The 13,028-nt window shown below is 44.3% G+C and overlaps 1 protein-coding gene across 2 annotated transcripts in view; it reads left to right on the top strand.

The window, feature by feature from the left end:
* Window positions 1-12,120, top strand: part of stk40 (serine/threonine kinase 40) — a 99,915-nt gene extending 87,795 nt beyond the window's left edge. For both annotated transcript variants that reach the window (XM_068011142.1, XM_068011143.1), the window contains exons 9-11: window positions 1,333-1,452; window positions 5,862-5,946; window positions 9,646-12,120. In XM_068011142.1, the coding sequence (XP_067867243.1) occupies window positions 1,333-1,452; window positions 5,862-5,946; window positions 9,646-9,861 (421 nt within the window). In that variant the 3' untranslated portion in view covers window positions 9,862-12,120. The remainder of the gene's footprint in view (window positions 1-1,332; window positions 1,453-5,861; window positions 5,947-9,645) is intronic.
* The last annotated feature ends 908 nt before the right edge of the window (window positions 12,121-13,028 follow it).

Below are 13,028 nucleotides of genomic sequence, written 5' to 3'. Positions count from 1 at the left end.
TAGTTATGACAGCCACACCCCTGTACCTTCTGGCTTCTTGAAGTTGAGGGAGGAATGTTGTCAGGACACTGGGGGATATCTCTGGTCTTCAGAAAACAGCCATGAGATCTTGTATATCGATCTGAATAAGCAGACATACCTCAGGTTTAAGTTTCACCCAAAAGACTGCACCAATGACAATGCAGCACTCTTTCAGTACTGCACTGAAGTGTGGTGTAGATTGTGCTCAATTTCTGAATTGCATCTCATACCCACAGTCTACTAAATTGAGCGCACGGAGGCGCGAAGAATGAAAAGCTTGTAAAGATAGAGAATTCCTGTAGTATTGTAGTAGTTAGAAAGTACCCTTATTTCCAAACTCAACATTTTTGGTCAGAGCGATGCACATCAGAATCTCAAGTATGACAATGTGGGAGATAAATGAATTGGGTGTAGTCACTGCTGAATCATCCAAGGAGGCGACATTCGATGGAGGATTCAGTTCCTTCACAGACCTGATCATTCCCTTGGGCGGTATGCTGATGGCGCCAGGACTTGCTAAATTAAAATAAAATTGACAGATGGGGGAGGGACAGATGAGCATGTTAATTGCAATCCTTTGTAATGATTAAAGGGGAGCTCGATGCTGAGATCCCTTTAAGAAGAGTTTGCCTGAAAGTTTACTATGTTGAGTGGAAATTTAAAGCCCAGTGCTGGTGATTTACCAATTGGCTGAACTTTGTTTTGACCGAAGGGAATGGTTAAATCATTTGCTCAGTATTCACCATTTGATTATGTTTACAGGCCAAACTGGCCATTCCCTTTCCTACACTATGCTAAACTTTTATAAAGAACTGCCACCAGTAAAAAGAAAGAGTTTCCATTTCACTGATGCCCATTTTATAATTAAAAGCATCAGTAAAGTTCTTGGGAAAATTCATTGTCTATTGTTGATCAATCATTTGTTTTCCTCCATCTTTGCTCTGCAAAGAAATATTGCCTTATTTCTATATGTGGGAGCACTAGTTTCCATTAACCTTTAGACTTGCAGTGTTGTTTTTAAAAGTCTCATTACTGCTCAGATCTGCAGGGTTTGTTTTGTTTGGGGAGGTGGATTTTGTAAGCATTACTCACTGGTTTCTAGTTGCTTGTCTTGTGCCTGAGGTATTGGGTGTGCTGCTGTGTGACTCATGGGTTTACATGTTCTACGCTGCTTTGTGTCAAATTGATAGAAGACTTTACTGTGCAGCTGGCACCAGAGTGTTGTGCGTTTCATGTATCTTTATTTCCCTAAAAGTGCTATCCAGCCAGTATTGATCTGTCTTTTTTTTGTTCTTTCTCTCTCCCTGTTAGGGACTGCCGTGTATCAGAAAACACAGTTTGTTTGATCCGAAAGTTGCTGCTTCTGGATCCACAGCAAAGGCTGACAGCAACTGAAGTGTTGGATTCACTGAGCTCCATCATAGCTACATGGTGAGTTTGCTATGCGGTACATATGGCCGCGCCGCCCTTCACACTCAACGCTCTGGACGGACAACTGAGCTTCCCGCCGGCTCGGGAGCAGCGACCTCGCTCCTTTCAGGCGTTTATAAGCCATTAAAAACAGGTATCGACCTCCCATTTTCAGTACCCATGAAATCCAATGGAGTTGCTGTGCTGGCGCCATGGGTTGCTTGCCTTTGTCGGTGGGAGAGGTCATTGCATCTCACTGGACAGCTACCGCCTGCTTCAAACCGGGCAGTCCCTAGTCAGTAAGGTTCTGTCCTGCCACAGTCCACCTGCTTCAATGGGTGCTTGGAGCTCAGGGTCATTGCCCGACAAATGGATTGTGACACCGCACCAAACAGCACGACAAAAAAAGGAAAGAAGGTACCAGCCCTTTGTTTTGCAAGCTGGAATGTCAGAACTATGTGTCCTGGCCTGTCGGAAGACCTTGCACAAAGCAACGATTCTTGGAAGACCGCCATCATTAACAACGAGCTCAGCAGACTCAATGTGGACATTGCAGCACTTCAGGAGACACGCCTCCCTGCGAGCGGATCTCTAAGAGAGCAAGACTACACATTATTCTGGCAGGGTAGGGATCCTGAAGAACCAAGACAGCATGGAGTGGGCTTTGCCATCAGAAACTCTTTGCTCAGCACGATAGAGCCACCCTCAAATAACTTGGAACGCATACTGTCCATCCGACTGCTCACCGCCTCTGGTCTAGCACACACCTACTCGGCATCTATGCTCCAACACTCTGCTCCCCACCTGAAGTTAAAGACCAGTTCTACGAGGGACTCCATAATATCATTAGTAGCATCCCCAATACCGAAAACCTGTTCCTGCTGGGGGACTTTAATGCCAGGGTTGGGGCCGACCATGACTCATGGCCCTCCTGCCTTGGGCGCTATGGCATTGGAAGGATGAATGAGAATGGACTGCTTGAGTTGTGTACCTTTCATAACCTCTGCATCACCAACTCGTTCTTTCACACTAAACCCTGTCACCAGGTTTCTAGGAGGCACCCAAGATCACGTCGTTGCCACCAGTTGGACCTCATCATCACAAGGCGAGCCTCTTTAAACAGCGTTCAAATCACACGCAGCTTCCACAGTGCGGACTGCGACACCGACCACTCCCTGGTGTGCAGCAAGGTTAGACTCAAACCAAAGAAGCTGCATCACTCCAAGCAGAAGGGCCGCCCGTGCATCAACACTAGCAGAATCTCCCATCCACAGCTCTTAGATAGGTTTCTAAATTCACTTGAAAAAGCCCTTCAGAACACTCCTACAGGGGATGCAGAGACCAGTGGGCCCAAATCAGAGACGCCATCTGTGACTCAGCAATGACCACCTATGGCAAACGTGTGAAGCGGAATGTAGACTGGTTTCACTCTCTTTGAAGAGCTGGAACCTAGCGCATTGCACTGCTGGACTACAAGAAAGCCCCCAGCGAGTTAACATTCGTAGCACTTAAAGCAGCCAGAAGTGCTGCACAAAGAACAGCCAGGCGCTGCACAAATGACTACTGGCAACACCTATGCAGTCATATTCAGCTGACCTGTGACACCGGAAGCACCAGAGGAATATATGATGGCATTAAGAGAGCTTTTGGGCCAACCATCAAGAAGATCGCCCCCCTCAAATCTAAATCAGGGGACACAATCACTGACCAACGCAAGCAAATGGATCGCTGGGTGGAGCACTACCTAGAACTGTACTCCAGGGAAAATGTCACTGAGACCACCCTCAATGCAGCCCAGTCTCTGCCAGTCATGGACAAGCTGGACGTACAGCCAACAAAATCGGAACTCAGTGATGCCATTGATTCTCTGGCCAGCGGAAAAGCCCCTGGGAAGGATGGCATTACCCCTGAAATAATCGAGTGCCAAGCCTGCTATACTTTCAGCACTCTACGAACTGCTTTGCCTGTGCTGGGACGAGGGAGCAGTACCACAGGACATGCGCGATGCCAATATCATCACCCTCTATAAGAACTAGGGTGACCACGGTGACTGCAACAACTACTGTGGAATCTCCCTGCTCAGCATAGTGGGGAAAGTCTTCGCTCAAGTTGCTTTAAACAGGCTCCAGAAGCTGGCTGAGCGCGTCTACCCTGAGGCACTGTGTGGCTTTTGAGCAGAGAGATCCGCCATTGACATGCTGTTCTCCCTTCGCCAGCTACAGGAGAAATGCCGCGAACAACAGATGCCCCTCTACGTTGCTTTCATTGATCTCACCAAAGCCTTTGACCTCGTCAGCAGACGTGGTCTCTTCAAACTACTAGCAAAGATCGGATGTCCACCAAAGCTACTATCATCACCTCATTCCATGACAATATGAAAGGCACAATTCAGCATACCGGCGCCTCATCAGACCCCTTTCCTATCCTGAGTGGTGTGAAGCAGGGCTGTGTACTCACACCTACACTGTTTGGGATCTTCCCTCTGCTGCTCTCACATGCATTCAAGTCTTCAGAAGAAGGAATTTTCCTCCACACAAGATCTGGTGGCAGGTTGTTCAACCTTGCCCATCTAAGAGCGAAGACCAAAGTACGGAAAGTCCTCATCAGGGAACTCCCCTTTGCTGACGATGCTGCATTAACATCTCACGCTGAAGAGTGTCTGCAGAGACTCATCAACAGGATTGCGGCTGCAATTTGACCTAACCATCAGCCTGAAGAAAACTAACATCATGGGACAGGACGTCAGAAATGCTCCATCCATCAATATTGGTGACCACACTCTGGAAATGGATCAAGAGTTCACCTACCTCGGCTCAACTATCACCAGTAACCTTTCTCTCGATGCAGAAATCAACAAGCGCATGGGAAAGGCTTCCACTGCTATGTCCAGACTGGCCAAGAGAGTGTGGGAAAATGGCGCACTGACACGGAACACAAAAGTCTGAGTGGATCAAGCCTGTGTCCTCAGTACCTTGCTCTACGGCAGTGAGGCCTGGACAACGTATGTCAGCCAAGAGCGACGTCTCAATTCATTCCATCTTCGCTGCCTCCAAAGAATCCTTGGCAGCAGGTGGCAGGACCGTATCTGCAACACAGAAGTCCTCGAGGCGGCCAACATCCCTAGCATATACACCCTACTGAGCCAGCGGCGCTTGAGATGGCTTGGCCATGTGAGCCGCATGGAAGATGGCAGGATCCCCAAGGACACATTGTACAGCGAGCTCGTCACTGGTATCAGACCCACCGGCCATCCATGTCTCCGCTTTAAAGACGTCTGCAAATGCGACATGAAGTCCTGTGACATTGATCACAAGTCGTGGGAGTCAGTTGTCAGTGATCACCAGAGCTGTCGGGCCGCCATAAAGGCGGGGCTTAAGTGTGGCGAGTCGAAGATACTTAGCAGTTGGCAGGAAAAAAGACAAAAGCGCAAGGGGAGAGCCAACAGTGTAACAGCCCGACAACCAATTTTATCTGCAGCACCTGTGGAAGAGTCTGTCACTCTAGAATTGGCCTTTATAGCCACTCCAGGCGCTGCTTCACAAACCACTGACCGCCTCCAGGCGCTTACCCATTGTCTCTCGAGACAAGGAGGCCAAAGAAGACATACAGCATAGTTCCATTCATGACATAACCCTAAACTGCTCACCTCTTAACACAAAGTTCCAGATTTCCTACCCTCCTTTCTCATTACATCTCGCCCCCACCCCAAGCTTGTATTGTCAGAGGGCCTGTCTAGCTCACCTGTGTTACTGTGTAAGTGGCTGACAGAGTGTGCATGCAACCAGGAATAGATTTGCCATCAGATTGTCTCTATCTGAAGAGGAATTACTTTGCCTCCTATGTCTCCCTTTCCCTCATCAAAAGCTTGGTGAGGCCTTTGTCATTTGGAACTGTGAAATCTGTTGAAACATTTCGTAATAAACCATTTAAACTTGCACATCCAAATATAACCCCACACAAATTTCAAGGCGCAGCAAACGTGTGGTAGAACAGCATACATACATCATAATCTGATTAACATTTTTCAACAATCCTGTTCTGAAAATCTGTGAAAGTTTGGTGATGTCATCCGAGCCCAACAACCTTTGGACATCTCAATTTCAGCGCATTGCTTTAATGCTTCTCTTTCCTGAAAGTTCTCTTTGCTTTATGAATCCATTTATAGTGCCTGATGCAGTGATCCTCCCTGGTGATTACCACGAGTAGAACAAGTTCTGCATGACTCCTCCCCCTAACCCCGGGCCTCTTCATTTTAAGCCTCATTCCTTGGCTGAAAACTTTGGTTGCATCGGGTTTCTACTAATGCAACCATTGTTTCCAAATACTTGCCATTTTATCAGCAAGGTAACAAATCACTGCATTGTTTAGGAACAGTTTAGATCAAGTGCAACAGCAAATTTTTCTGATGCAATACCTCTGACCTCTTGCAGGCAGTCTCTTTCGTCACTTAGTGGTCCTTTGCAGGTGGTACCAGATATCGATGACCAGGTCAACAATCCAGAAATCTTACAGGAGGTAAGAACCCCTAGAAATCGGGTGATCCTGTGTTGCTAATGCCAGATATATTGCACCATTCAGTTCACTAACAGCAGGATTAAAAATCAGTCTGTATGAATCCAATTACTTTAGTGTCTTAGGTTTAGTTCCATAACTGGGAATTGACTTTTCCGGATTGGAACTGTTGGATGTGCAATGAGCCCAACCTCAGCAATTTTTGGCTACACTGCTCCATGAGCCAGTGTATAGCTCTTAATGTACAGTATAATTATATTTTTGCTGTCATCTAATCTGTCATGGAGTCAGTAAAATTTGCCTTTTAGCTTCATGTGTAGTGTGGGAAGGGACTCATCTCTTCCTGAAAACCCATCACCGGTTGTGCCTGTTGCTAATAAATCATAGAATGGTAACTGCACAGAAGGAGGCCATTTGTCCTGTCATATCCGTGCCAGCTCCTTGCAAAAGCAACTCAGCTTGTCCCACTCCCCTGCCCTTTCCCCAGAACCCTGCAGTTTCTTTTGCCCTACAGGGCCTTATTTAATTTCATTTTGAAAGCCCCAATTGAATCTGCTTCCACCAGACTCTCAGGCAGTGCATTCCAGATCCTAACCACTCACTGTGTGAAGAGGTCTTTCCTCATGTTGCTGTTGGTTCTTTTGCATTCTCTCCATCTGCTTTGTCCAGACCACTCATGATTTTGAACACTTCTACCAAATCTCCAAGTTTTGTGTCATCTACAGTTTTTTTCAGTTGTGCCCTCCACACCCAAGTCAGTCGAACTGAGCCACTGTTGATACCATGAGGAAGGAGGAACAGAATTTCAGGGTGGAAGACATTGTACTTTGTTCTTCACTGACTTGTCTATTCAACTCAGTCCAAAAAAATCTGTTCTAATTGCCCTGTCTTGTGCTCCTGCTGTGAATTTGGCATTAAGTGCCTGGCTTAAGTCTCAAAGAATCAAGCAGATTTTCAGACACTGGGTCTTGGCCAGCTTGTGCACCAGAATTGTTCTGTGGCCAGTTTACCGTGCGGTACCTTTCTGGAGAGTAGCTTTGGGTACTGAAGCTAGTTGCTGACTTCATTTTTCTCTCTCCCAAGCATAATGCCTCATCCACTGGCAAGTCATTAAAAAAAGCCACACACTATAAAGAATAGTATTTTCAAATTTTTGGGGTATAAGTGCCAACTCACTAAGTGTCAGCAATTTATTTGACCATGAAGGGGATTGTAGCCAAGCAGATCCTGTTCTTTCCGATAATTCATATGCACTCACTTTCTAGCAAACGACACTGAACAGCGATCTTGCATGGAATCTTTCTCTTTCCTCCCCAGATCATGGTGCTCAGGCCAACACTAGTATCCCAACTGCTGTTTCACCCGAGATTCAGCAAAAACTGGAGATAGAACCTGCGACATTCTGGTCTGTTTGACTCAGTGCCACCAACTTCATTTTCCTGCCTTTGCCCTTACCCTTTTTAAAAAAAAAAAGTCTTATCAATCTCAGTCTTGAAAACTTCAGTTGACCACCAGCATCCATATCCGTTTAGGGGAGAGAGTTCCTGATTTCCACTGCCCTTTGTGTGAAACATGTTATCTGATTTCACTCCTGAACAGCCTAGCTCTTAGTTTTATTATTCCCCCTGATTCTGGACTCCCCCGCCAGAGGAAATAGTTTCTCCGTATCTGCGCCCCTCATTTTAAACATCTTAATTAGATCACCCCTCAATCTTATAAACTCAAGGGAATACAAATCAAGTTTATTTGAATGACTTGCCCTCAGTTTAATTCCTTTTAAGCTCTGGTATCATTGTGGTGTATTGCACTTGTAGCTCCTCCATGGCCAATATTTTTTCCCTGAGATCCGCCCCCGAAACTGAATGCCAGATATGGTCTGACCAAGACAAATCACTTCCTGACTTTTGATTTACAACCTACTTGAGATAAAGACTGATATTCCATTAGCTTTTTTGATGGACTATTTGTACCGTGCCGTAGCTTTTAATGTGTGCAGAAACACTTAATTTCTTTTGCTTCTCCACATCTAGTCTCTTTCCATTAAGAAAATAATCCGATTTGTGTCTCAGATCCTACATTGAATTCCATCGGTCATAGTTTTGACCATTCACGTTGCTTGTCTTTATTACCTTTCACTCCCATCCACACAGCTTACTGTGCCTCCTAACTTAGTGGCATCTGTAAACTTAGATTTACACCTCTCAGTTTTTTCAGTCAAGTCAGTATTATGTATGGTTAAAAAAACTGAGGCCCCAATACAGATCCTTGGAGGAACGAGGGTAAATTCATTATCTTTGAAGTTTATAATGGTAATAATTTTTTGAACTTTGGTTCTCACTTAAGATTCACTCATGAATTGATAGTAATGTGCTGCATTTATTCATGGTACATGGTAACAGAGGTGGTGGAGTTGGTGGTTCTTCAGTATTGAAGTGCTGTGCAACCAGCTATTTAACTCCCCTTTTTAGATACCCTCATGAAATCAAACACCAGACAGCAGTCATGGTCTTGCTGTTCCTCAATAGCTATCCTTCAAACGAACAAGAAGATTTGTACGGTGGAAGCTGCTTCACCAATGACTTTGCTGACTGGGACAATACTAACGCTGCAGAGTGAAATGTGACGCGATGGGCAGTGAGGCTTGGCACGTTCATGATTATAGCTGAGCTGTTTGGGGGGCATATGTAGGTTGAGGAAGGAAGGAGGTTGAGCTGTGTGACCAGGCCATTTCTTTTACAGGGCCATAGGAATCTTTACAAGGCAGTAGACTGATTAATGGACCACTGCCAGCAAGCAAGCATTTAAAAAAATTTACAATTAAAATGTTTCTTCACCTGTGGAATCTGGGGTTAAATCCAGCCAAGTGTTGCAGTTAAAAGCCCCCTTCTCTTTGACTCTAATATAACAAGAATATGGGCAGTCTCTAACTATAGCACAAAACTAACTCATTTGGCATTAATTGGCAATTGTATTCAGAGACTGCAGAATAGATTTTTCGGGAAAGGAACACTATCAACTGTTGCAGTAAGGGATTAGAATTGAGGCACTTTGGGACAGAGTTGAGGAAGATTTGCTCTGCATTTAACAGCTGTACCTAACAAGGGAGTGATTGACCATCAGAAATGGAGAAAGTGTTCCATTTGCTAGCAATAATTTGCTATGAACAGAGGTTTTACAAAAAGAAAATGTATGGGTACACTCAGCAGACAGCAGCTCCTCACTGCTCCCTGAGCAACACTGCAGTTCAGACTGACTTGACCTGCTTAAACTCCTGGTCCATAGGGAGATTGGTTGTTGCGAAGATGGAGTAATTTTTTAAAGTGCCCTTCTTGAGGAAGATCATTTCAGTATCATGGAATATACTATGTCCACTTGAACTGCGAAAGCATACAACAGTACAATTAGAGGGTTTAGTTGCACCTTGAGTTTATGTGATAATAGGAAGTACAGGTGGCTTCATGTTTGTCATTACAGCAATTTGAAGTGTTAAAATAAGAGCATCACATTTTTCCTTTCTGTAACATCGATGCATCATCTCACTAAATACACTGGGGAAAAAATGCGATGAACTTGGGAAATTTACATTTTTATAATGGCTGTCTCCTGGCCCTTCATAATGAATTATTTGGAAATGCAGTAAAAGCTATTTTTTTTTTTTAAAAAGTGATATTTCTTTAACTTCTTGCACTCTCCCCCTCTCAGGCAAAAGTCACAGAAGAGTCCTCACAATATGAATTTGAAAACTACATGCGGCAGCAGCTGATGCTGGCTGAGGGAAACACTATGCACGAAGTAAAGAGTTTTGCACACAAGCGACAGTTCAGCAACATCCCGCCGGTGCGGCGACTGGGCCATGACGCCCAACCCATAAATCCTCTCGACGCAGCAATCCTTGCTCAGCGCTACTTGCGGAAATGATGGCCAGAAACAGCATCTGAAGCTCCACAAGCCAAGTTCACTGCACAGTAATACTCATCATGCCACGTAGTACCGATCCTGAGCAATACAGTATTCTGTGACAGATATGTAGCATTGAACAGTCTCTTCAAGGATCACTGTTGTTTTAAGAGACAACTGAAGATGGCTTTTCTTATATATAAAGAAAGGACAGTGTTGCAGCATCGTCAGGGGCCGTAGTAGATGTTTAGTTTTACTTTATATAATCTACCTCTTTCTTCATTTAACCAAGACACATTCTCAAATCTGTAGATTGAGAGACTGGGCTGAGATCTTCGTCCTATGTTGTGACTTTGAAAAGGACTTGTACTGCAAGAGATTTTGAGAGCATTAAGGTTTGGGTGTGTTCATCGCTGTGGAGTCCCATTTACCTGCATTACCTGCCGTATAATAGACCGTTTAAAATGTGGGTTGTTGGGGTTATTTTTTTCCTCCCCCTTTTGTGAAAGTTTTTCTTGCAGAATTCAGTGTGGTACAAAATGTCTGACAAAGGAAAATGTGAAGGAAAGAAAACCAATGTGATCTCCATATATATTGTTTTTACTGTGTTTAACAGCAAAGATCAGTTTAACCGGCCTTTCCCATCTTGATATTTTTATTTTGGAGTTTAAAAGCTCTCAGCGTGGAGAGTGAATTTTTATTAAAAAAAAGAAACCAATGGCATTCTTCAAAAATTGTTTGATGTGGGGCCACTGGAATTTGTGAAGTTCACTGAGCTGCAGAAACTGTTAGAACACTAAAGAGCAGTTGGGTTTGTCATTTCTTTTTTTTATTTAACAAACTCAGGGAGAACATTCAGCGTTGCCGCTAGGATTTCGATAAAGCATTGAATGTGATAGATTCCCATACAGCCGCACTTGTTGATGCTTCAGTGCCCAGTGGTGCAAGGTGGTTCTGTCCTTTTATACATCACTTCTGTGTGGAGGAGGGGTTTGAATTATTCAACACTGGTGGTTGCAGGCCAGTGGCTTGAGGTGAATTGGTCATCATGCATTCAAGTGTATGGTGTTAAGTGTAGATTGGTTTGGTATCAGTACGCCAGGTGATAACACTGACATTGCTATGATTCTGAGCATTCAGAAGGTCCATTAACCCCTTAAGTTCTGGTTTCATTGCACTAAGTGCACAAGATTTACAACTGTAAAATGTTCACCAGTGAAATTGACCAACAGGACAATGAAGGGGAGAAGTCTTGGTTTGATTATGAGCATTGTATAGATTATGTACTGCTACTTACACCATTTTGTATCATACCTACCTCTCCCCTTCGCATTCCTCTGGTGGGATGCATTCTTTCTCTGGTTGCAATGGACTTGGCGATTTACAGTTTTGTCAGTGTCCACAAGAGGTTGTGCTGTGTCGGCTAGAGCCTGCCAATTCTCTGTATCTTGCCATGTCTTAGGGAATGGTTCATATGTTACTTAGCAATTAGCCTGGCTCAGGTAAAATACTTCCAGCTTTGGAGAGCTGTCAATGTATCAGATCGCTCTGATCTGGCATAATGCTGGGCCAGCATAATCAGACTTTTTGAAAATCATTTTAGCTTGCTTTCAGTTCCAGAGGAGTCACCAGTGAAGAATATCCGTTGCCTTTTTAGCAGGGACAATAGATCTCATCCTACTTAGCATGGCGTTATTTTCCCACCACTCTTTTGAATGACAGCTGAGACTGCTAAATCTTGCCCCAACCCTCCGAAGATTGAAATTCAGACGCTGTCCTCCTGGTTGTCCAATATCCTGGTTCCTGGTGATCCTTTTAAAGGGTGGGTCTTGGGAGTGTCATTTAACTATAGCACAAATCATTATCAGCCAGATGTTGCCTGAGTGACTTTCTTATGGCTTCAGCTTCTCTTAGTCCCAATTTTCATGATGGAAGGATATGTAAAATGACTCAAACGTGGTCTGCAGTGATATCGAGCTCAGTGTACATATTTATTTTTCTGTGGTGGCTTTCAGACTTCATTGGGTTTCCTCATTATTGCTGAGAATTTCAGTTAGTATTAAAACCAGTAATAAATGCCTGTCTTGCCTAAGTATATTTAACCTGTGAAAATATACAAGGAATTGAGCAGATTCAAATTGTTTTAGTTTCAACTTATCATTGCATTGAGGGATGGTCTGGTCCCTCGTGTGATGGAAAGTTGTACACAGAAAACTCCACCATTCAGGGATGAACACAAGTGATCTCTGGTCGGTGTGACCTTGTAGATTGATGTCTTGGGGTGGGGGGGGGGGGGGTGGGTGGGTGGGAAATGCCCTGACGTGGTTAAAGCTTCTATTTATTTAATACCATGTGTTCCTCATAAAGCTTTTATTCTGTGTGTGATTGGGGTAAACCAATTGATTGCTTGGGGTGAGGGGTGGACATCGGTGTTGCATTGCGTAACATTCTGAAGATCCCTGGGTCCTTGAGGTTAGTGTTGTGGGGCTAGTGTGCAGACTAGTTGGGACAGTCTGCAGTGGTTCACCAATATCATGGAGCAGACAAGACACATGCATACAGGAGTGAAGTAGAGTAAAAGTTTACATGTAATAGTGAGGCAAGTTTTCATGGAAGTCTCACCCACCGTTAAATGCCTCACTAACATGAGTTTGAAGAGGCCCTGGTTTCCACCATGTATTGGGGGCCACTTCAATAAGTGAACATGTCCCACCTTGAGTATGGTATGTTAATGAATTTAAGTGGAACACACAGTAGCAGTTTGTGATGAGACTCAAGTATGGATGCAATAAAGTGTAGAAGGTGTTAAAATATATAAATACATTTTTTGAAATGGTCTTTAAAGGCCAAGGTAGCTTATAATGGTGCGACACGAGGGTTGTTGAAGAAATGGTGCTGGCCAGCTTAGACTGGATCTGAAGATGATGTGATATTGGTAGAGTGATGCTCAAGTCAACGTCTTGATCTATGAGCTTTGCTGTCCTTGTTCTTTAATATAATCTGCTACTGCCCTCTATAGGGCTAGTTAGAGGCATGTGTTTTGAATTAAAGGCTGTATTTTCCACTGGCTGTAACTACAGATCTCAGGATCTGTAAAGATTAGTTTCTGGGCACTTGTCAGCAGTGTGGAATTAAAACTTTTTGTAATGGGTGATATCAATGGTGAGTACACAGTGCCTGCCACTGAG

This window comes from Heterodontus francisci, chromosome 31 (genome assembly GCF_036365525.1).
Source record: "Heterodontus francisci isolate sHetFra1 chromosome 31, sHetFra1.hap1, whole genome shotgun sequence".
In the NCBI taxonomy this organism is placed as follows: domain Eukaryota; kingdom Metazoa; phylum Chordata; class Chondrichthyes; order Heterodontiformes; family Heterodontidae; genus Heterodontus; species Heterodontus francisci.
Note: the sequence above shows the minus strand (reverse complement) of the source record. Positions and strands in the feature narration are given on the sequence as shown.